This window comes from Chaetodon trifascialis, chromosome 11, assembly GCF_039877785.1.
Source record: "Chaetodon trifascialis isolate fChaTrf1 chromosome 11, fChaTrf1.hap1, whole genome shotgun sequence".
Classification (NCBI taxonomy): domain Eukaryota; kingdom Metazoa; phylum Chordata; class Actinopteri; order Chaetodontiformes; family Chaetodontidae; genus Chaetodon; species Chaetodon trifascialis.
Window position 1 is genome coordinate 27245333 of NC_092066.1, and position 25810 is coordinate 27271142.

The 25810-nt window shown below is 42.2% G+C and overlaps 3 protein-coding genes across 3 annotated transcripts in view; 2 read left to right on the forward strand and 1 right to left on the reverse strand.

Moving 5' to 3' along the window:
- Positions 1 to 25810, forward strand: part of tmem68 (transmembrane protein 68) — a 369137-nt gene that overhangs the window by 206523 nt on the left and 136804 nt on the right. The gene's annotated exons all lie outside the window — the stretch shown is intronic.
- cntnap2b (contactin associated protein 2b) overlaps positions 1 to 25810 on the forward strand; it is a 159255-nt gene that overhangs the window by 73581 nt on the left and 59864 nt on the right. The window contains exons 3-4 of the mRNA XM_070974612.1: positions 8447 to 8640; positions 19661 to 19808. Of these exons, the coding sequence (XP_070830713.1) occupies positions 8447 to 8640; positions 19661 to 19808 (342 nt within the window). The remainder of the gene's footprint in view (positions 1 to 8446; positions 8641 to 19660; positions 19809 to 25810) is intronic.
- xkr4 (XK related 4) overlaps positions 1 to 25810 on the reverse strand; it is a 350180-nt gene that overhangs the window by 45893 nt on the left and 278477 nt on the right. The window lies entirely within an intron of this gene.

Below are 25810 nucleotides of genomic sequence, written 5' to 3' on the forward strand. Positions count from 1 at the left end.
TAGTATTTCTCAAATGCACTACAACATGTGACATTAGTAGTTTTCTCAGACCTCAAATAACGCAAAGGAAACTATTCCTTTTTTAACAACACAATACTAATGTTTTAACTTAGGAAGAGTGACTTTCTGCCACTCCTGGTGTAAAAATTCAAGCAGCTCAGCAGCTCAGGTCTAGAGATTGGAATGGCCATGACAGGGTCTTGATCTGGTGGTCCTTCATCCGCACCTTAATTGACCTGGCTGTGTGGCATGGAGCATTGTCCTGCTGGGAAAACCAATCCTCAGAGTTGGGGAACATTGTCAGAGCAGAAGGAAGCAAGTTTTCTTCAAGGATAACCTTGTATGTGGCTTGATTCATGCATCCTTTGCAAAGATGAATCTGCCCAATTCCAGCCTTGCTGAAGCACGCCCAGATCATCACTGATCCTTCACTTAATTTCACAGTGGGTGCAAGACACAGGTCTCTGTCTAACCATTAGACGATCAGGTATTGGGCAAAGCTGAAAATTGGACTCATCAGAGAAGATGACCTTACTCCAGTCCTATATGTTCCAATTCTTATGGTATTTTGCAAACCTCAGCCTGGCTCTTCTTTGCTTCTCATTGATGAAGGGCTTTTTTCTGTGCTACCCCTAGGTGTCGTGTTCTTAAAGCAGTTGGTCATCAGACCAACTGTGCAGTACGCAACTCTGTTTTATTTTCCCTTGCTCGGCAGTCACCCTAGACAATACAATACAGCCTGACGCTACAGCGCCCCCACATGGTAACATGACTCAAGAACTCCCATAGCAATAAACCATACTATGAATCAACATACAATAATACCACACTAGGAGCCTGTTTCGAACTGTTCTCGCCATGCATTTCACCCCAGCTGCCATTTGCCATTCTTTTTAGGTCACTTGATCTTGTCCCATGGTTGCAGAGTGACATTCGAATGAGTTGACGGTCATCCCGGTCAGTGGAGAGTCATTTTCGCGCTCTGCCTGTCTGTAGCTTCGTTGTCCCCAATGTCTGCTGCTTGACCTTGTTCTTATGAACCGTCGTCTCAGAAAGATGGAAGCAACCTGACACCCACTGTATCCCTCTGCCAGTAAAGCCAGAATTGAACCCTTCTTTTCCTCACTCAAAACTTTTCTTTTCAACTCTTTTGGCATGGTCAATAGTTTCCTCATTAAATAAGATTTGGCTCAGGTTATCACCTTATCAGTATCTCATTAAGTAGAATAAGGTGTGCTTGTGTTGGAATTCAACAAACACTGGAATGGAATGACTGTCATACATGTAGAGATGCTGATTTCAGAAGAAAAAAATTGCAGTGGTCTCTTAATTTTTTCTAGGGCTGTATATACAGTATATACTATTCTGTATCCTGGACACTTTTTTACCCTGACCCTTTTATGCCACTGTGTTTCCTTCCTGTGTTTTGTTGCTGGCTGTGATGACTGAATTTCCTCAGTGCGGCACCAATGAAGTTTAATCTTATCTATATTATCTAATAGGATACCCTGTTGAGCACAGTGTGCAAAATTGTGTGTCTAATGTCAAACCTGAGAACTGGAGCAGGTAAGCAAAGTGAGTGTTACTGCTTCCCTCCTCAAATTTGTCCTCTCATTTAATATGGGAGTCAATATTGGGCCCTGTGATTGCCATGATGCAACGAACCTAGATGAAATCTCAGAATATTGTGGAAATTTGTAAAAATCAATGTTTTCCCTATAAAATATTATTACATTATAAGGGTTATACATTACACATTATAAGTTTTTTTCATACACATACAGACTCATGTCAAAGAGGTAGCGTGCTAGCAAGAGATCACATCGACAAACTCTCAGACGTTCAACTACATGGGCAAATGCTAGATGTAAGTTTGTTGAAAACTTCATGGCTGTATGTGTGGAATAAGATATTCTGTTGGAAAAAAGGAAACAAGAAAAGTTTCTTTCTGGTTAAGCATTGTAAGCGGGGATGAGCATTGCCTGAACATAAGAGTAGCTTTACTCAGGGCCACTTTCCTGTTCAAGCTACATATGGAGTCTTGCAAAAGGTCTGTTAAGGTCTGGTTAAAAAAAATAAATTAATTAAAAAAAAAAAAAAAGTGCAGTGTTACATCAGATTTATTATTTACATTCATTAAATTCTGGTTATTTTCTTATTCAATTGTTTTTTATTCATACACCACGTGAAATGACACTCAAAATGTGACAAAATCTGCTTTTTTGTAAAACACAGAATTCAGATGAATGAAAACGGACAACAGAATTTTGTTAAGGGCTATGCAACCGGCGAGTATTAGGACCCAGAGATGCAGAAACCAGAGGCAGGGATTGTGTAAAACCAGGTATAAGTTTATTAACAAACGAAGAACAGAAAACGCGCTCAACGAGCGGAAAAACAAACAACAAAAGGTGTCAGGGTCAAGCAGGATTCCTCTCTGATCTCAGTCAAGGCAGTTGGCTGCCCACTCAGAGCCTGGTTCTGCCTGAGGCTTCTGCCTGTTAAAAGGAAGTTTTTCCTCACCACTGTTACCAAGTGCTTGCTCATGAGGGAATTGTTGGGTGTCTGTAGATAAAAAGAGTTTGGTCTGTACCAGCTGTATATGGAAAGTGTTGTGAGACAACTTCTGTTGTGATTTGGTGCTATATAAATAAAATTGAATTAAATTGAAATCTAATTTGTCTCTCTGTGTTTGTGTTTGTGTGTGTGTGTTTGTTATAATCACAGCATGTTAACCTAGCGTCCTCCTCCCGCCTTCTCACCTGCACACCTGCTGCCAATCCACTCATCAACGACACCTGTAGCCTGCAGTATACAAATCCCGTGCTTTCACTCTACTCTTTGTCAGATGGGTCCATGTTTCATAGTGGCACTACATTCAGCCAGCTCTTCTCCTCCTCTGCAGTTTCCTTGTGCTGCCATTGAAACTGCCTAATTGTATTTTACCTGTGCTTCAGGTCCATTATCTCTTGCTTTCCTGCTTTGCTTGTTATGCCCTGATCCTTGTCAGTCTCCGGTGTTCTTCCTGGAGTTCCAGTCACTGCCTGCTCTGATCTTCTGTTTGTCTCTGATTCACAATACACAATCCAGCAATCCCTGCTCCATTGCTCCTGATTTTCTCCACTAACTACTCTTATAATATATTGCTCTCTGTTGAACTTTTACATGGTCTGAGTTCTACTTTTGGGTCCGGAGTAGTTACCTAAAACTTAACAAAATGATCTGGCCCAAATGGGCCTTTTAGACAGACCAGGAAACAACTAACATGCAACAAAACATTTCCAAACAAGGAATCCTCCTCGGACACCATGAGCAATTGCTCAATACACTTACAATATTCAAGTCATGGGGACTCAAAAGTCCCAAGTAATGAACCAACTCTCTCTGTTATTTTCTCTAATGTCTCCCTCAGCCGCCTAACCTGTTCAACCACCCCAGCAAGTGGCATCTGCATTACCATCTGCACCCATATCCGTAAGAGAGTCATATTCCACAGACCCTGAGCCTTTCACTGGTGATTTGGACAAATGCCATTGGTTGCTACTACAGTGCTCTATTGTTTGCAGTCAATGAAAATGAACTTTGCTGTGGTAAAATTTCAAGATACAATTTATTATTTAATTCTTTAGATGAGGGTTGCTGGTGTTAGCTGAGGTGGTGCATGCAAATAATTCTTTGGGCACTATTTACTATGGATATTTTGTGCCCATGTTGACAGCTGTGACTACCCAGGTCATTATGGGAATGCTTCCAATCATCTTTTAAACCTACGACAGGATTGAGAAGTGGATATGCTTGCTTCATCTGTTCCCAGGGGAAGACCTCATATCATAATCCAGCTGGTCTGCTGCGTCCGTTGTTCATCCCCAGGGTCTAGTGAGGATGACTGTGCCATAGTGAGGAAAACTGTGGTGATTTAAGGCAGTTCACTTTGTAGCCCTTCCCACGGTCCCCTCAGTCAGAGCGATTGCTGGTATCCTAATAACACATGTAATTAGATTCCATGGTATTCACTCAGGTATTGTCTCAGACAGAGTTCCACAATTCATTTCCCTAGTGTGGAATGAAATTTGTTGAGCCCTGGGGGGCAGCTGTCAGTCTCTCTCATTAGAACTTGTGAGAGATTTCTGCTGTCTGTCTTCATTTGATTAATGTCTTGGTTACCTGCCTCCTTTTCCCTTGCAAGGAGAGATTGCTCTGCCCTCTATCCAGATGCACCTCTGCCACTGCTGCAAAATCGGGAGGGTGACTCGAGCTGCTCTATTAAGAAATGCTGATTCTGTCACTGACCACCACTGGATCCCAGCACCTACATACGAATCCAAGTCAGAGAGTTTCTCATCCAAGAAAATTCTTCCTAAGACAGACTCTAAGAAACTCTTGCCTAATCTTACGAGGATTCAACTGGTATTCCATCTGTCTCATTTTACACCAGTTTTTTCTTGTCGTCTATACCCTCCTTCCAACCCCTCTCCTCCGGCCTGACACTTAACAAGCATTCAGTCAGACGTCCTCTGGTAGTACGCAGATGGGCTACAAGGACTGCAGTACCTTGTCGACTGGGAAGGATATTGCCTGGAGGAGTGGTCATGTGTGACACTGTCCTTCATTCTGGTGTTTTGATGGTCAGGGATTTCTATTGTACTGACCCTGAGGAACCTGGTGGTACACCTGAAGGCTCTCTGGCAGGGTACTGTCAGAGTCTAGCAGGAAACCTCTGTCATCCCCTGTGTTTCTGCTGTTTTCCTCTCCCCAGTGTGTCCTCTTTGTCTTGCTCTGTTTGTGTTTATGGGTGTATCTGTTTCATCAAGGTCTAGCAACCTAGTTTCCTCCTCCTGCCTACTCTTATTTGTGCTTCAGGCCCACTGTCTCCTTCCTTCCTGATTTGCCTTTTATGCCCTGATCCTCATCAGTCTCCAGTTTTCTTCCTGAAGATTCCAACTATTTGCCTCTGATCCTGACCTTGGATTAATTCCATTCCATCTCTCAGAAAGTCCACCACTAGCTGCTCTTACAATAGATTTCTCTTAGTTAAACTTTCACATGGTATCTGAGTCGAAGTTCATCTTGCGGGTCCTGAGTAACTGCCAAAAACTTAAAGGTGACATATTATGAAGCTTTTTTCAATAAGTTACATAAGTCTATGATTTCCCTAAAACATGTTTCTTAACCTGTATGCTGGAAATAGCTTTTAGGAAAAGATTCTCGCCTCCCCCTATTTCCCTCTGTTTCAGTCCCTGTTTCCCTGAATGTGCTGTTTCTGGTGTCTGTAGCTTTAAATGCAAATGAGCTGCTGCTGTCCCACCCATGTTACTGTGGTAACGGGGAGAGCTTACGGTGCATTTCCATTACACAGTTCCAGCTCTACTCGACTCGGTTCTACTCTACTCTACTTGGTTTGGTTGAGTTTCCATTACAATTGAGTACTTCATAGTACCTCCTCAACGTAGGCGGGGTCGTCATACCACGGCTGCGTGAAACTGCCATAACGTCAATTTGTACGCAACGCAAACAGAGCTGACCTCGTCGACAGACCATGGTGATATTTTACAAGCAGCCATTTCCCTTGAGTGAGAATAAAGAATGAAGTCAGCGGTTGCTGTTGCCCGGCGTTACAATGGAGGGGGCGGGATTGTTTTTCCAGTGTTGGAAGTTGCAGACCAGATGACACTCTCCGGCCAATCAGTGGCTGACAGGCTGTTGATGTCACACATATAGTATCGCTTCTACTCGCTTGGAACCTCGCCAGAGCAGGTACCAAAAATAGTATCGGGTACCAGGTACTATCCCTAATGGAAACACAAAACAACCGGGGAGAGTAGAGCTGAGTAGAGTAGAGCTGAGTCGAGTCGAGTCGAGCCTCGCGAGTGGAAATGTGGCATTAGACTCATGTAGCACTACCAGTGTGAAAGTAGCAGACATGGTGGCAGTGAACAGACCGTGTTCTTCAGTAGGTCAACTATACAGATCCTGAAGGAGGGGAGGCTTCTACAGAACCTCAGAGAATTCAGTAGGATGCTTCTGAAAGGTTAGTCAAAAAATTTCTAGCTTTTTCTCTTAAATATGAGCGCCACCTGTACAGGAGGCAGTGTGAGATGCCACAGTTCAGACGGTCAATGCTCACGCTAGGAAGCACAAATCCTAACTTGTAGCATACCAGAATGGCGGGGAGAAACTCAGCTAAAAGCCTCTACCAAGCATACCCAGCACCCAAACTAAACATAATCCACACCCCAAGAAATTAAATGCACATGAAATGACAATACGGAAATAGTGTATGTCCACTTCACTTATTTCACCACATCATGCAAATAATACAAGCCTGGTATCATATGAAAGCAGAGAGTCCGAAGGTCCTGGTTGTTTACATAAAGAGGAGGGGGTTTCTAGCAATCTGCTGAGACACTGACTGGTCTAACTGCGCTGTTAGTTTCTCGTCATTTGCACATGAATGGGCAGAGCACACAGACGACACTGCTGAGCAGCACTACTGGCCATTCAGCTCCGGCTGAGAAAAAATAGCTAGCCAGAGCACACACATTCAAATGTAAAACATGGGTGCTGTTATTGGTTGAAAATACTGGTATGCAAGGTTTCTTATTTCTTTAGCTTTATAGAGTTTCACCTGTAATAACCTACTTCACTATTCATACACCAAAATAAACTAAGTATAGTCAGCCAATGCCAAAAATTCATTTCAAATTTTTTCTGGAACATATAGCCAAGTTCTTCCTAAGCAAATACTGTATATTACACATTTATTCACATAAAACATTATCTATCTATCTATCTATCTATCTATCTATCTATCTATCTATCTATCTATCTATCTATCTATCTATCTATCTATCTATCTATCTATCTATCTAGATAGCTGAGCAGCACTATATTTGCAATCGGCTGGCGACCGGTTCAGGGTGTACCCCGCCTCTCGCCCATTGTAGCTGGGATAGGCTTCAGCCCCCCGCAACCCCAAAAGGGATAGGCGGTATAGATAATGGATGGATGGATATATATATATATATATATATATATAGACAACAGTCATGAATATTTGTAAATGGAAATACATACTTAGGAGTAAAACATGACTACATAAAAAGAGAACTGACATCAACTTTATCTTAAATGTATAGCTATGCTATCCGCTACATACAGCGTAAAAAGGATCACTCAGAAATAAACTCAACAATACACTCGTTTTTCCCTGGGCTTTTGTAACATACTCCAGTATAGAAAACGTTTCCAAATGCATTATTTTCTCAAATTCCTGAAGTTTATACCCCGTAGAGCGTCTGTGTATGTATCGTTTGACCGACCAGGTCGCTTGGTTTGCTGGACACCATGCTGATTGCTAACTAGAAGCTAGTGGTTAGCGATAGCTTGTGCTATGTGGCAAAACACTTCTTGGATAGTTCATGTAAAACTGCAAAATAAACACAGCTAAATATTGTAAATGCTGGCAGCTCACTCGAACATGTATTTAATCATTTGCAAGATCAGAAATGTGGTGTGATGTACCAAAAGCTACAGTAGCAGCGAGCTGAAGTCGTAGTCTCGATGCTAGCGGTTAGTCTTACATCGCTCTCAATGGCAAAACACTCACGCTACAACACCCAAGAGTTCGCGCTAATCTACAAAAGAAACACACAGCTAATTATTTGTATACTTACATGTCCCACCTCTGCACGTATTCCACGCAAAGCTGGAAGTGCGCCCTTTTTTAGAGAAAGTCTCCCTTCTAATCCTGCCTCAAACAGACTGAGGTTGGAGAAACAGTCAGCCTCAACATGATGAATCCTAACACAGTTGTTTTGATAGCAAAATGGCGGATGTGTGAGAAGGTGGCGCTGTATCTGGTGGGTGGAGAGACACCGGGGAGAGGAGTAGGGGGTGGTGACTGGTGGGTGGCATCATGCAAAGGTTCGGGCTTGTTACGTCACAGTACTCCCCAAATTCGGCTCGTTTGGAAGGGTGCTTTCAGAAATCCATATCTCACTTAAAAAAGCACGGACAATCTTATTTCACACTTTGTATGCATGTGGTAGCACCAGAGACGCAAAAATCCTAGAAAAGTGAGTTTTACATAAAATGGGAGCTTTAACATCTTGGAAACTCATGGAGCCAAAAGTGTAAGTCTGTTTGCTTCTGTACTTAAATATCTGTGACCGGCACAAATTTTCTTTCTTTCTGATGTAAAGATCATGGGGAATGAAAATTGGAGTGAGAACAAACTTCCAAAATGCATCACACCACGTCCTGCCTTGCTATGCCCCTTAGCTGCTGCTGTGGTGTGGACTTACTGCTTTATTACGAAACTTTGTGCATCCCTTATACTTCTTGTCCACAATGTACCTAATCTGAGATTATATTTACTTGCAAATGAAACCTTTTACTTTCCTCCCATCTTTCACATTGTCTACCCCTACGACACCCACAAAATTAGGTGCTGGAGGTTGGTCACCCTTGGATACAGACCGTTACCAGTGGTTGCAGGTGGACTTGGGTTCAAGGAAGCAAGTGGTTGCCATAGTGACACAAGGTCGCTACAGTAGCTCTGATTGGACCAGCAAGTATCGGTTGCTTTACAGTGACACACAGAAAAACTGGAGGCCTTATCTGCAGGATGGAAACATCTGGGTAAGTGAGAATTGTATCTCATCTCATCTAAACTTTCCTTTTAACTCTTTGAAACCATTTAATGAAATTTACATAAAAAATTTCATAAAGATGCCATTCACATATTGCTGGAATAAATGCATTGAAGTTAATGGTCATAGTCTTCAGAGTAAGTGATATACCCTGCACTTTTGGATGGGAGAATGGAAAAATGAAAGAGGAAATTAGGCTACTTTTCTTTCTATTCATGCCTTGGTTTGCCTTAAAGAGCTGGATGCACTCAACTTGTGTCTGATTAGCTACCCATCTTGACCATCCAAATAGTCCAAGTGGCCATTCATGGTATTGCAACAAAAAATCCCCTGCTTCCAAAAAAGTCTTTTAATTTCCCATAGACCACCATTATTATCAACAGACTGTAAGGATACCTGAAACTGCAAGCAAGGTAAATAATTATGCTTTGTATTATTTTTAATCCATGCAAGTTTTAAAGAGATATTTGTTTAGTTTTTCAGAGTCCTAGAGTCCTAAAGTTGCTCATCTCAATTTTAGAGCACTGAGACGTCCTTTTCCATAAAAACATAAATGTAAATGCATTGCAGCAATGTGTTAACATTGCCGCTATGTGTCTCACTGTATTTGAGAATATTATACAGTGACAACAGAATGTCATATTAGAGCATCTTCAGGCTGAGATGTATTTGAGTCACATTGTAACTGTAACACTTACTGATAAAATGAGAATATTATTCTTTTGAGTAAAGTGAGTACTTTAAAAAGTTTCTAATTTTACTGGTAGAATATGTATAAAAGCCAACTGCTTTTGAACTAAATTATCAGTAAAACATTTGGACACACCTTCTCATTCAATGTTTTTCTTTATTTTTATTATTTTCCCTATCATAGATTAATGAACACTTCAAAACTGTGAACTAACACAATTTCATCGTATACAAGAAAGTGTAAACAAAGCAAAATAGATTTGATGACAGCTTTGCACATTATTGGCATTCTCTAGAGGTGGAGGTTAAATGGTTTTTCAACATTCTTGAGGGTTTCTATACTGAGCACTTGTTGGCTGCTTTTCCTTAAACGTGACATATTATGAAGGTATTTCAATAAGTTACATAGGTCTATGATTTCCATAAAACATGTTTCTGAAGCTGTTTGCTGGAAATAGCTTTCAGGAAAAGATTCTCGCCCCCCCTCTATTTTCCTCTATTTCAGTCCCTTTCAGAATGTGCTGTTTCTGGTGTCTGTAGCTTTAAATGCAAATGAGCTGCTGCTGTCCCACCCGTGTTACCATGGTAACAGGTAGAGCTCACGTACCACGGATAGACTCACGTACCACTATGCGTGTGAAAGTAGCAGACATGACAGCAGTAAACAGACCGAGTTCTTCAGTAGTTCAACCATACATGTTCGAACCTGAATTGGATCCTGAAGGAGGGAAGGCTCCTACAGAACCTCAGAGAATTCAGCAGGATGCTTCTGAAAGGTTAGTCTAAAAATGTCTTTCTATTTTTTTTCTCTTCAGTATGAGCACCACCTGTACAGGAGGCAGCATGAAAGGCCCGCAGTTCAGACGGTCAATGCTCACGTTAGGAAGCACCAATCCTAACTTGTAGCATACCAGAATGATGGGGTGAAATTCAGCTAAAAGTCTCTAACAAGCATTGGCACCCAAACAAAACATAATTCATACCCCAAGAAATTATATGGGCACGAAAACACGGAAATAGCGTATGTCCACTTTAGCGCGTCTGCTGATTTCACCACGTCACGCAAACCATACAAGCCTGGTATCATATGAAAGCAGAGTCTGAAGGTCCTGGTTGTTTACATAAAGAAGAGGGGGTTTCTAGCAATCACTGGGTTGCTGAGACATTGACGGTCTAACTGCGCTGTTTGTTTCAGCGCACCTTGTCATTTACAGATGAATGGGCAGAGTATGCATACACACTGCTGACCAGCACTACTGACTGTTCAGCTCAGGCTGAGAAAAAAAAGCTATCTAGAGTAAAAAGGGGTGCTGTTATTGGTAGAAAATGCTGGCATGCAACGTTTCTTATTTCTTTAGCTTTATACATGCGTGAATTGTCTTTTTTTTTTATTTGATTGCATCAGTGCACAAGTGGAAATTGTGCAACAATGCAGCCTGACAACATATGCTCCCAGGAGGTGCCACAGGTCACAGAATCTTTACCTGCACTTGCAGTATGATCGCAGTGTATGATTGCAGATAACATGCCACTACAGATACTCACCTTATGTTATGCATAACAGGTTACAAGACGGCTGCAACAGCTGGATGAAAGGCCTCCATGCATGATTGAACATCCAGATTTAGAACCCGTTTGCCTAAATGTACATACAACACTTACAGGGTTGACTGCGGTCCTTTACAGTTATAGGGGACAGTGCAGTGAGTTTCATCTATAATAACCAACTTCACTGTTCACACACCATAATAAATTAAATAAAGTCAGTCATATTTTTTTCTTGAACATATAGCCAAGTTTTTCCTGAGCAAGTACTGTATATTACACATTTTTTCACAGGAAACATTTTACAGATCAGGCCCAGAGTGGCTAATCGGGAGGACCGGGACAATTCCTGGTGGGCCGGTCTGATGTTTGGGCCGCGAGCACCAGTGTTTCATGGCACTGGGGTTTTTTTTGTTTTTGTTTTTGTTTTGCAGACACACCCTGACGTAGCACGTCTGTGCACTCAGTCAGTGGTGTTTGAACGATGGAAAATAGGAAGAGCAGGGGTGGTGCGGAGAAGGCAAGAGTTAAACAGAGGAAAGCTCTGGATACAGACGTAGGCAAATGTGCTAAAATTGGCAACTTTTTCACTAAAACAAGCTCGCGGTTGGAAACGACAAATGAGGACGATGAAACGGGTACGGCAAGATGTTGAACTTTGCCTGCAAAATACCGTTCAAGTTAATTAATTATCATGCCAATGAATTGTGTAGCGTTGTGGCATATAACATAATGTTATTTAAATTATAGTATGATGCAACGCCACATAACTGGGAAACTTTGTCTTATAGCCCCTCAGAATCAGAAGCAAGATCTAGCACCAAGCACCAGCCATGGTGCCTCAAGTCCAGAGTGGGCAGGTAGGATTGCTCGTTGAGTGAATATTATTACAATTAATAGAATGAACAGTATAGTGTAGACTTGCTCTATATGAAAAGTGCCCTGAGATGCTAGATGATTTAGCACTACATTAATGAGACTGACCTGAATTGATCAGAAGGCTTTGTAAAAAGGGGAGATTTGTGCTGAGAATTATGATCATTTTTAAAATGTGATTTAGTGTTGGAAGCAGAGCTTGGAGCCAATAGTGATGAGGGGATTGCTCCTGTCAGTATGGAAGGAGCAGGTGAGCTAACAGAGTGTGTGAACAAGCAAGCATTAGTTCCAATATAACCACTTTCTATGCCCAAACGAACACTTATTTGTACAGAATATAGATTCAGATATTGTTGAAAAAGATGTGTTGTAAAGAATAACGTTGAGGTTGTGCACTCATGTTGATATAAATCTACATTGTGAAGTAACCCTTACTTGCACTGAATTGGAAATATTTTAGAAAAATAGACTGAATTACAAGGCTTTACATAACAGTGCGCTATTGTAGACTTAAAATGTAAGGTTATAGTTACATGATTTTAATAATAATAGGTCGTGACCTAAAGTGGGCCAGTCTGAGGCATGAAACTCCAGGGCTAAAAATGAGTCCCATTCCGGCCCTGTTACAGATATACAATGAGTATTTATTGACTGCAGTCATGAATATTTGTACATGGAAATACAGTACAAGTGAAGGATTCACTGAATCCATATTAGAAAAATATGAATACAGATGTTGACATTATAGAGCCTTTTGACTAACATAATGTTCAATTTTCTCAGTTGTTACAGGTATCTAGCCTATATGAGTTTTGTGAGCTGGTGATGGAGCTTCCTTGGGCAGAAGATTCGTGTAGTCATCCCATCATGTGTAGTACTTCAGATAAGTTGGGAGTTTCTGATGCCCAGGAAAGATACGCCCCCCTGATTGAATCTTGACTCATAGCTGGCAATGACCTCCCCCTCGTCTGGATGCTCATATTGTGAAGACACGTCCAGCAGGATGCACTTTGAATTCTGTAGTTTCTCAGGTATTTAAGCGTGTATTTATTTTTTATTTTTTTGGTTTATTTATTGTGTTGAAAGTACTGAGTTGTGGTACTTTATGACATGTACAATATAAATGTTTGATTTTTGAGTGAAAAAAAAAAAGAAGTTAACTCTTACGAATGTGGCCTGAGTCTTCACTGGTTTAGCTCTGCACTCTCCCTTCATGAACTTTGGAAGAAAAGAGGATCCCGTGATGATATGGTGGCTTGTCCTCTATCAGCATTCTTGCTGTAATGCAGTGCATAACAGCAGTAGTCCTTGCAGGACACAGTAGCCTGGACAGCTGTAACAGAAGTATATTTTTATGATAACAGGGCATACTTAGGAATAAAACATGACAGCACTGTTACAGTGTAAATTCAAGCACTAAAGGCTGCAACAGCTCACTGCTACACTTGATCAACAACAGGTAACTGTAATGATGCACTGGCCTAATTAAAAAGAGAGAAGTGACATCAGCTTTATCTTACATGTATAGCTATGCCAATAGCTGCATGCAGTGTAAAAAAGGATTGCTCATAAATAAACTCCAGAGAAAAAACGCTTGGAGTGTAAATTGTGCTGGGATGTAGCAGCCTCAACCACACACTCATTTTGCCCTGGGCTTTTCTAACATACTCCAGTTAAGAAAACATCTCGAAATGCATATTTTTTCAAATTCCTGAAGCTTAGACTCTGCGGAGTGTCTGTGTATGTATCATTTGACCGACCTGATCGCTGGGTTTGCATATGAAGACCGTGCTGATTGCTAACTAGAAGCTAGCGGTTAGTGTTAGCTTGTGCTATGTGGCAAAACACTTCTTTGTGTAAAACTGCAAAATGAACACAGCTTAATATTTGTGAATGCTGGCATCTCCCTGGAACATGTATTAAATCTTTTGCAAATCAGAAATGTGATGTGATGTACCAAAAGCTACGGTAGCAGTGAGCTAACGTTTGATGGCTGAAGTTGTAGTCTCGAAGCTAGCGGTTAGCCTTACATCGTTCTCAATGGCAAAACACACACGCTACAACACGCAAGAGTTTGCGCTAATCTATAAAAGAAACACACAGCTAATTATTTGTATACTTATACTTACATGCCCCTCCTCTGCACATATTCCACGCAAAGCTGGCAGTGAGCCCTCCTTCAGAGAAAGTCTCCTAATCCTGCCTCGGACTGACCGAGATTGGAGAAACAGTCAGCCTCAAAGTGGTTAGCACACACCAACAGGTTTTTGCCAACTGTAGTGGGGACGTTGCCTTCAAAAATTCAATTCATGCCGCTCTTCTGCCCTCTGCGGCTGGGAGCCAATGGAGTGATTTGTTCTTGTATTTACAGCCAACAACAGAACACTGGGTGTGGCAGCTCGACATGATGAATCCTAGCACGGTGCTTTTGATAGCGAAGTGGTGGATCTGTGAGAAGGTGGCGCTGTATCTGGTGGGTGGAGAGACACCGGAGAAAGGAGTAGGGGGTGGTGGCTGGTGGGTTGGAGCATGCGAAGGTCGGGGCTTGTTGCATAATAGTACTCCCCGAATTCAATCGGCTCGTTTGGAGGGTGCTTTCAGAAATCCGTATCTTACTCAAAAAAGCACAGATGGTCTTATTTCACACTTTGTATGCATGTAGCAGCACCAAAGACACAAAATAACACCCCAAATCCCTGAAAAAAGTGGGTTTTTCATAATATGGGACCTTTATATAGCCTGGAGGTGTGATATTTGCAGTGTTACAGCAGCTAAGTGGATTGTGCAATAACAAGAAGTGTTAGTAAAAAAAGAGAAGGGAATGATGACTAAGTAAACAATATAGTTAGTAAAGCAGAGTAAACAGATGACCGTTGAATTCAACATTACTGCACATATGAAGTATTGATATTGCACAATTTAGAATACACACGCTAATTTTTCAGTTTAAGTGTGTGTCTGTGGTCTAGTGGGAGCAGAATTCATTGTTAAGTCTGACAGCAACAGAAAGGAAAAACCTGCAGTATCTCTCTTTCACACGCTGTGGATGATGCAGCCTGCGACTGAAGGAGCTGTCCTGCATATTTGGCATAGCCATCATTCCCCTTTCTTCTGCTACCTCCACCAGGTCGAGGGGGCGTCCCAGGACAGAGCTGGTCTTCTTAACCAGTCTGTCATTGCCCCAGCAGACCACACCTTGGAAATGGCTGGTACCACCTCAGACTCAACAAAGATTCTCAGGAGTGCCCCCTGCACTCCAAAAGACCTGAGTCTTCTCAGTACAAAACAGTCTGCTCTGGCTTTTTTTTTTTTTTTTTTTTTTGTATTGCCAGTCCAGTCCAGTTAATCACTTAGGTGAACACACAGATACATGTAAGATTAGTTCATAGTACTTCTTAATGTCGTCAGACCCAGGATGTTCAGCTCTTGGGTTTTCCTTGGATTGATCTGGATGAGGTTCCACTGGCAACAGTCAAGTCATTTCTCCATACTCCCTGTCATCCTCATCTGTGATGAGGCAGATGATTGCAGAGTTCTCACAGAAATTATTATTTGGCAGTTAACTGAATTGTGTGTGACGGCTGCAGTGTAGAGGGTGAAGAGGAAGAGAGCCAGGACTGTTCTCTGTGTGGCCCCTGTGCTGCAGACAACCATTTAGACTCACAATCCTTTATCCTCTCAAACTGTGGTCATTTGATGAGGTAGTCCATGATGTGAGGCAGTGGTCCACCCTAGTGCGCTGTGTGGCCTATGTCATCTGAATGAACTGGAGAAATCAAAGAATATGATTCTCACAGTGCTTCCAGCCTTTTCCAGGTTAGAGGGATCTATGTAGGAGGTAGATGACAGCACCATTTCCCAGTGCTTTTGATAAGGCAGCAGCTCCATTTATGGGTTCACCAGGTTGTGGAATCGACAAGGACCACATTCTCCAGGGTCTTCATCAGTTGATGAGTTATATGCCTCCTTGGTGTTGGCATTAAATGAATCTTATATTTAGTTGTTTCTAGTGTAGTATTAGTGTATACTTGTTGTTAGGCAGCGCCTTAAATTTGGTAGTGCTTGGACTCAATAGACAGACCAGAGACAAGACTAAAAGAAAACTAGGTTTATTAACAATGAGGGGAACAAAAAAACACACTCATAAGGAGCGGAGAGAAAAAGAACAAAAGGCACACACATAAGGAGTGGAACAAATAATTCTCCACATGGTGGGTTGTGACCGAGGAAGGGCTGACATGGCAGTATAGGCACAAGAAAAAGACAAAAGCACACGTGAGGGCGCAGGAAAAAACGAACACAAGAAAGTGTGCGTAAGACACAGCAACTGGCAAGACTGAGAGTACTCACAAGGCACGGGCTCTGGAAACTCATGGGAGAGATCAGGATAATCCAGCGACAAACTAAGCTCAGCGTCTTCCTTATATACTAGACCTCCCATTAGGCTCATGCGCTCCAGATGCGCTGCTGGAGAGGCGTGGCCAGCTGGATGCAGGGAAAACACCCAGCTGAGACAGACAGGGGAACAGATAAACAGATACATAACAACAGAGAACACTGGGAGCAGACAGGTTAGCGGATCCTAACACTTATACTAGTATCAGTGTAATCAGTGTTGCGTCTGCAGCCTGTTTGTAACTCAGTGGGGGGAATATACACTGCTATTGTGGTAACATGCAAGAATTCTCTCAGTAGATAACACGGCCTCTTACTAACTGCTAACAGCTCAATGTCCATACTGCAGAGTTGTTTGTTAATAGTGATGTGCCCAGAGTTACAGCATCTATCTGTAACAAACACTGCTAGCCCTCCTCTTTTCCTTTTACTGCTCTCCTTCCAACTGACCAATGGGACATTTCTGTCCAGAGAGACCACAGTTAGCCATATCTCCAATAACTGCAAAATGCTACACCCCTGGTATTCCCTCTAGTGCTGAGTCAGCATTGCAAGCTCATCCACCTGATTGTAGAGAGAAGTCATGTGACATATCCTCGTCTCTTCCTTCTCAGCACACAGGAAACATCTGGTTTCTGCCTCAGCGGTTACGCTGATCCCTGATGTAGACAGTGGGCCCATGCCTGTGCTCAGGATCGCAGGACACAATTGTAAACAATGCAAAAACCAGTAGAATGACCAGGGCAAACTCAGTGAGTGTAGTGTCCATCATGCATGGACCAGGTCCCATGAAGCATCAGTGAGTCAGTCAGTCAGCAACAGTGAGTGAGAGCTGGTGTAACAGGCTGACACTTACATTCATTTACTGTAATATAAATAAAAAAGTTAACTGAATAAGTAATCATCATCATAGTCATAACAATCATAATCATTAAAAACACTGAATGAGAAGGTGTGTCCCAACTTGTGACTGGCACTGTAGATTCACAACTGTTCTTAACTGAATTTTATGCCAGGATGAGGCATAATTTTGGTCAATTTTGAATTGGGCAAACCCTGTGCAAAAACCAAAGGTTGTGTTCCTGATGAATGGAATTTCCTATGGTCATAATACCTTGAAGACATCAGAGCACATCTGCTTCAAGGTGCAGGATGTACAGTGCTGTGAAAAAGTATTTGCCCCCTTTTAGATTTCTTTTTTTTTTTTTTTTGCTGTCAAATTTAAATGTGTCAGATCATCACGCAAATTTTAATATTGGACAAACATAACCGGAGTAAATACAAAAACCTACATGACCCTATGTGAAAAAGTAATTGCCCCCTGAACCTAATAACTGGTTGTGCCACCCGCAGCAGCAATAACTGCAATCAAGCGTTTTCGATAACTGCGCTGTGGAGGAATTTTGGCCCACTCTTCTTCACAGAATTGTTTTAACTCAGCCACATTGGAGGGTTTTGGGGCATGAACTGCCCATTTAAGGTCACACCACAGCATTTCAATTGGATTCCAGACTGTGACTCCAAAACCTTAATATTGTTTTTTAAGTCATTCAGAGGTGGACTTGCTGGTGTGTTTTGGGTCGTTGTCCTGTTGCATAACTCAAGTGCGCTTGAGCTTGAGGTCACGAAATGATGGCTGAAAGTTCTCCTTCAAGATTTTCTGGTAGAAAGCAGAATGTATGGTTCCATCAATCACAGCAAGTCTTCCAGGTCCTGAAGTAGCAAAGCAGTCCCACACCATCACACTACCACCACCACAATTGACTGTTGGTATGATGTTCTTTTTATCAAATACTGTGTTGTTGTTACGCCAGATGTAACGGGATGCATACCTTCCAAAAAGTTAAACTTTTGTCTCATCAGTCCACAGAATATTTTTCCAAAAGTCTTGGGGATCATCAGGATGTTTCTTGGCAAATGTGACACGAGCCTTTGAGTTCTTTTTGGTCAGTAGTGGTTTTAGCCTTGGAACTCTCCCATGGATGCCATTTTTGTCCAGTCTCTTTCTTACTGTTGAATCATGAATACTGACCTTAACAGAAGCAAGTGAGGCCTGCAGTTCTTTAGATGTTGTTCTGGGTTCTTTTGTGACCTCCTGGATGAGTCGTCATTGTGCTCTTGGAGTAATTTTGGTTAGCCAACCACTCCTGGGAAGGTTCACCTCTGTTCCCAGTTTTCTCCATTTGTGGATAATGGCTCTGACCGTGATTCACTGGAGTCATAAAGCCTTAGAAATGGCTTTGGTGTGGTCAGTGAAATTGAACTCAGCTTTCCAAAAAATGTGGTTAATTGACTCATGATTTAACAAGGGGGACAATTACTTTTTCACATAGGGTCATATAGGTTTGGATAGCTTTTTTCCCTTAATAAATAAACTCATTATTTAAAAACTGCATTTTGTATTTACTCAAGTTATGTTTGTCTAATATTAAAATTTGTGTGATGATCTGAAACATTTAAGTGTGACAAATATCCAAAATAGTAAGAAATCAGGAAGGGGGCAAATACTTTTTCACAGCACTGCAGGCGAGGAGGGACCATCTGTTTTCCCTGTGTTAACAATGTGCAAGGGCAGTTAATTCAACCCCACTGAGAGTTCTGAATTTATCACTGTTCTTCCGATTACAATTTAAGCAGACGTTACAGTGTCTTTGCCTAATTCTATAGTTTCATCTGAAACAATCCAGACAAAATTTGAACAGATCAAAGTAGTTCTGCCACTAGTTTTGTGGCAGCTGTTTTCAGTAACTATCTTTAAAAAAAGTCTCAAAGAGAGCATCGAAGGGTCGTTCATTTATTTGTGCAACTTTGATGTGAGTGACCTGTCATCCTTTTCTGTCATATGAGACGCTGGTCTGTATATAATTTTCTGCAACACAGTGAGATGGGCTAGGCAATGGAAATAAACATGGATCTAAATATCAAGATAAGATCATGCATCGCTGTGTTGCTGGAGCATTTGTACAGAAACATGTTATTGTGGATATTCCTTGAATCTGACACACATTGATCTCGCCAATATACATTAATGTCAGACAATAGAGATTAAATAAATCAATGACAGTGGCTGAGTTTTACAATCTGAATTTGGGGTTGTTTTCTGTTCTATTCTGATGCCAGTGGCTGCACCAGCAAATGTGTATTGAGAATGCACCACAAAACTGCATACACAGTGCAAGCATTGGTGCTTTTGCTCAGATTGTACTTATGAAGATTGGGGATATGGGCAGCCAAGCTGGCCACTTAAATGCAGGTTGAGTCTAATGCCTAGTACCCCCCCTTTCAGGTGAACCAAGGGATGAAAGAAAAGTACCAGATTTTTTTAAGATTTATTTTCCAAATAAATAATAAATAAATTTCTAACCTACAGTTTAAGGGGGGGGGGGGGGGGGGGGGGATCTCAATCATATTTAGGTGGATAAAAAATATATAATTTTGACTGATAAGCATTACACAGATGATGGAGAACTACCTGCAGAGTGTCAGGTTTCTATGTTTTTCAGACATTTGAGGGGAATGTGAACAGTGATGGTGTGGTCCGCTATGAGCTGCAGCATGCCATCCTTGCTCGCTACATCCGCTTCATCCCAGTGGACTGGAGCAGGGGGGGCCGCATTGGACTACGTCTGGAACTCTACGGCTGCCCATATTGTGAGTATATGTGGACAAGGTAGGGAAAGCCAAATCAACCAACAGTATGTTTCATCTGTGCTACTACTAAAACATAAAAGCCACTGTGTCTATATGGGTTTCTGCTGGATTAGGTGGAGAATCTCAGTTGTTTGTTGATGTGGATATGAATTATTTTCTTAATTTTCTTTTTTACAATTTAAGTTTTTTACATTTTTTACATTATGACAATGAACAGTGCAGTGCAGGGCTGAGAATTCAATTCAGTTCAATTCAATTCAATTCAGTTCAATTCAATTCAATTCAATTCAATTCAATTTTATTTGTATAGCGCCAAATCACAACAGAAGTTGGTACAGACCAAGCTCTTTTATCTACAGAGAACCAACAATTCCCCCATGAGCAAGCACTTGGCGACAGTGGCGAAGAAAAACTTCCTTTTAACAGGCAGAAACCTCAGGCAGAACCAGGCTCTGGGTGGGCGGCCCTCTGTCTCGACCAGTTGGGTGAGAGAGGGAGAGCAAGAGAGGGAGAGTGAGACAGACACAGACAGACAGAGAGAGACAGACAGAAATGCAGTCAGAGAGAGAGAGACAGAGAGAGAGAGAGAGAGAGAGAGAGAGAGAGAGAGAAAGAGAGACAGAGTGACAGACATGCAGTCACAGTAACAGTGACAGTGGATGTAATGACAGTAGTAGCAGTTGCAGTGGATGTCAGGCAGGGCCAAGGCAGGAGATGCAACTGCAATCCACAATCCAGATTCAGCCACTGTGGGACCTGCACAGGTGGTAGGACATGAAAGCGTGCAGATGGAGAGGGACAGAAGGACAGAGGAGCTTGGTGTATCTTTGGATGTCCCCCGACAGTCTAAACCTATAGCAGCATAACTAGGGGCTGGTCCAGGACAAGCCTGAGCCAGCCCTAACTATAAGCTTTATCAAAAAGGAAAGTTTTAAGCCTACTCTTAAATGTAGAGACAGTGTCTGCCTCCCAGACAAAGACTGGAAGATGGCTCCACAGGAGAGGAGCTTGATAGCTAAATGCTCTGACTCCTGTTCTGCTTTTTGAGACTTCAGGAACCATAAGTAGACCTGCTTTCCGAGAACGCAGTGTTCGAGTGCGGCAATAAGGTACTATGAGCTCTTTAAGATAAGAAGGTGCCTGGCCATTTATGGCTTTGTAAGTAAGGAGGAGAATTTTGAATTCTATTCTAAACTTTACAGCCGAGCAGCGTTCTGGAGCAACTGGAGAATATTTAGCAACGAATTTGGGCAGCCTGATAGTCAGGAATTGCAATAATCCAGTCTTGAAGTTACGAATGCATGGACTAGTTTTTCTGCATCATTTTGAGACAAAATATGCCTGATTTTTGCGATATTACTTAGGTGAAAAAAGGCAGTCTGTTTTACATGGGAGTGAAAAGACATGTCTTGGTCAAAGATGACTCCCAGATTCTTTACAGTGGTGCTGGAGGCCAGCGCAATGCCATCCATAACTGCTATGTCATCAGAAAGTGACTTTCTAAGATGTTTAGGGCCTACAACCATAACTTCAGTTTTGTCCGAGTTTAGCATCAGAAAATTGCAGGTCATCCAGGTCTTTATGTCATGAAGACATGTTTGTAGTCTAGTTAACTGACTGGTTTCGTCCGGCTTCATTGATAAATATAGCTGGGTATATATATATATATATATATATATATATATATATAATCCTATCCTCTGTCATACTCAATGGTGCTTACATTATTTGGCCATAAGTTTGCACACCCCTGTTTGTCATGGCCAGTTCCCGAACTCTTTCTGTGGGAAAACTTCAAGAATTATAAAGTAGGAAAATTGACACAAACAGCTCAATTAGTCAAAGTCAGGTGGGGATGTGAGATTAAAAAACCCATAAGCAGAGGCAAACAGCAAACAGTAAACCGCACTGCTAATAAAACACCAATTTTAGAGTCTAGAGTTAAACTGCGTTAAACTTCTCCTCCAGCCTGGTCCCTTACTGGATCCCTCTCTCGGTCATACAGCACGACCTGCAAAGACCCCTCAAGGACATCACAAAAGGATTTGTGACAAATGGCAGGTAACTAAATGATGGAACCCCACTAAACTGATAAACTGCCAATACCCCTACATCTCAAATTGTGGCTGGGGAGCTCACATCATGTCCTCAGAAAACAGAGAACAAAGAGACACTGAATGAAAGCTTCTTTAGGGAAAACTAAGCTCAGTTTAGGGAAATTAAAAAATAATCCTTTGATTAACACTATGAACACACTGATGGCAATAAATGACTGAGGACCAGTGTATACAAGATAAAGCAGCGAATTATTGTAAGATATACTAAGACTAAGTGGAGGAAACAAACCTGTGAAAAGCACTGTTCTGAGATGTGCAGGAAGCCAAAAGGAAAAATATCTGCAGTAATTAAATATTTCAACTGTGTCCATAGAAGTCCACATTTGCCACACCCCAGTTGGCTGGGATGTGCTGGGTTAAGAGTTTCTTCAGTTTTAACTTATGCTGGTTTGGAACAAAGGCTGATCTTTAGCCTGTTCTGTGTGGCTCAGGATGCAGCTGAGTTCCAAGCAGGGCTATGCTGAACCGGGCACTCTGCAGGGCCCACCAGCCAGCAGTCCAAAATGAAGAGTCAGGTACCAGAAGGTTATCAGCCAAAAAACAGGACAGTCAAGAATGTGATCCCTGGATTTTATCTTGCTTTATAGTCTTCTGTAGAAGGGGGGCGGCAGTATTATGTCATTGGCACAACCCTTCACTCCTCCCTTTCTGTACCTATCCTGTCCTAAACTTTAACTTGCTCTAATTCTTTTTAAAGAATTAAGAGAGTTTGTTACAAGTTTATTGCTTCCATTAATGATACCACAACATACTGCATGTGTTTGGTATCATTCAGTAGCAAAGAGTGCCGCTTTTAAAGACACACACACACACACACACACACACACACACACACACACACACACACACACACACACACACACACACACACACACACACACACACATTCCCCTGTGTTTGGTATAAAAAAATTGACAAGACATCATATGCTTAGTAATAAGTGAGTGATAAAACACAGTTTTAAATGCCATAGATGGCAATTATGTACGACATCATATATATATACACACACCAATGAAGTGAATGAGCAAGTGTAAGGATTTGACCAAGATTGACAAGAGCCAAATTGTGATGGGTAGACGACTGGGTCATCACTGAGTGCAGCTCTTGTGGGGTGTTCCCAGTCTGCAGTGGTCAGTATTTATCAAAAGTGCTCCGAAAGGAGGAACCGTGGTGAACGTATGACAGGGTCATGGGCGGCCAAGGCTCATTGATGCACATAAGGTGCAAAGGCTGGCCCGTGTGGTCCGATCCAACAGAATTCAATTCAATTCAATTCAATTTTATTTGTATAGCGCCAAATCACAACAGAAGTTGTCTCAGGACACTTTCCATATAGAGCTGGTACAGACCAAGCTCTTTTATCTACAAAGAAACCAACAATTCCCCCATGAGCAAGCACTTGGCGACAGTGGCGAGGAAAAACTTCCTTTTAACAGGCAGAAACCTCGAGCAGAACCAGACTCTGGGTGGGCGGCCATCTGCCTCGACCGGTTGGGTGAGAGAGGAAGAGCAAGAGAGAGAGAGTGAGACAGACAGACAGACAGACAGACAGACAGACAGACAGACAGACAGACAGACAGACAGACAGACAGACAGACAGAAAGAAAAGCAGTCAGAGAGAGAGAGAGAGAGAGAGAGAGAGAGAGACAGAGACAGAGAGACAGACATGCAGTCACAGTAACAGTGACAGTGGATGTAATAACAGCAGTAGCAGTTGCAGTGGATGTCAGGCAGGGCCAAGGCAGGAGACGCAGCTGAAATCCACAATCCAGATTCAGCCACTGTCCATGGGAACCTGCAAGACGACAAAGCACAGAGACTCCGGGGAAGGAGCTAAGTTAGTAACACGCCGTGGTAGGACATGAGAGCGTGCGGATGGAGAGGGACAGAAGGACGGAGGAGCTCGGTGTATCTTTGGATGTCCCCCAACAGTCTAATCCTATAGCAGCATAACTAGGGGCTGGTCCAGGACCAGCCTGAGCCAGCCCTAACTATAAGCTTTATCAAAAAGGAAAGTTTTAAGCCTACTCTTAAATGTAGAGACAGTGTCTGCCTCCCGGACAAAGACTGGAAGATGGTTCCACAGGAGAGGAGCTTGATAGCTAAATGCTCTGACTCCTGTTCAGCTTTTTGAGACTTTAGGAACCATAAGTAGACCTGCATTCTGGGAACGCAGTGTTCGAGTAGGGCAATAAGGTACTATGAGCTCTTTAAGATAAGAAGGTGCCTGGCCACTTATGGCTTTGTAAGTAAGGAGGAGAATTTTAAACTCTATTCTAAACTTTACAGGGAGCCAGTGCAAAGTGGCGAGTATTGGAGAAATATGATCTCGCTTCCTGGTTTTTGTCAGAACACGTGCTGCAGCGTTCTGGAGCAACTGGAGAATATTCAGCAGCGAATTTGGGCAGCCTGATAGTAAAGAATTGCAATAATCCAGCCTGGAAGTTACGAATGCATGGACTAGTTTTTCTGCATCATTTTGAGACAAAATATGCCTGATTTTTGCGATATTACGTAGGTGAAAAAAGGCAGTCCTTGAAATTTGTTTTACATGGGAGTGAAAGGACATGTCTTGGTCAAAGATAACTCCCAGATTCTTTACAGTGGTGCTGGAGGCCAGCGCAATGCCATCCATAACTGCTATGTCATCAGAAAGTGACCTTCTAAGATGTTTAGGGCCTACTACTATAACTTCAGTTTTGTCCGAGTTTAGCATCAGAAAATTGCAGGTCATCCAGGTCTTTATGTCATGAAGACATGCTTGTAGTCTAGTTAACTGACTGGTTTCTTCCGGTTTCATTGATAAATATAGCTGGGTATCATCTGCATAGCAATGAAAATTTATTGAGTGCTTCCTGATAATCTTACCTAAAGGAAGCATATATAAGGTGAATAGAATTGGTCCAAGCACAGAACCCTGCGGAGAGTTACTGTTGCTCAAATTGCCCCCAAAAAAGTTAATGCTGGTTCTGATAGAAAGGAGTCAGTGCATCTCAGTTTGTTGTGTATGGGTCTGCATAGCCCCAGACCAGTCAGGGTGCCCATGCTGACCCCTGTCCAATGCCGAAAACAGCAACAATGGGCACATGAGTATCAGAACTGGACCACGGAGCAATGGAAGAAGGTAGCCTGGTCTGATGAATCACATTTTCTTTTACATCACACGGATGGCCGGGTGCATGTGTGTCACTTACCTGGGGAACACATGGCACCAGGATGCACTATGGGAAGAAGACAAGCTGGCGGAAGCAGTCTGATGCTTTGGGCAATGTTCTGCTGGGAAACCTTGTTTCCTGCCATCCATGTGGATGTTACTTTTAGACGTACCACCTACCTAAGTATTGTTGCGGACCATGTACACCCTTTCATGGTTGTGGCCTGTTTCAGCAGGATAATGCGCAGTGCCACAAAGCAAAAATGGTTCAGGAGTACAAGTTTGAGGTGTTGACTTGGCCTCCAAATTCCCCAGATCTCAATCCAATTGAGCATCTGTGGGATGTGCTGGACAAACAAGTCTGATACAGGGAGGCCCCACCTTGCAACTTACAGGACTTCAAGGATCTGCTGCTAACATCTTGATGCCAGATACCACAGCACACATTCAGCAGTCTAGCAGACTCCTTGCCTCAACAGGTCAGGGCTGTTTTGACAGCAAAAGGGAGACCAACACAATAATAGGCAGGTGGTTGTAATGTTTTGTGTAATGTGTATACAATACATTCACAGGCATGCATACTTAGATGGACAGGAAAAACAAAAGACAAAATTAAAATAAATACAGTTCAGTGTCCCTTTGTTTTACTTTTTCTCTCTCTCTCTTTGAGGGATGAGAACAGAGGAGGAGTGGAGGTTAATACATACAGACATTTCAACCCCTTGTGT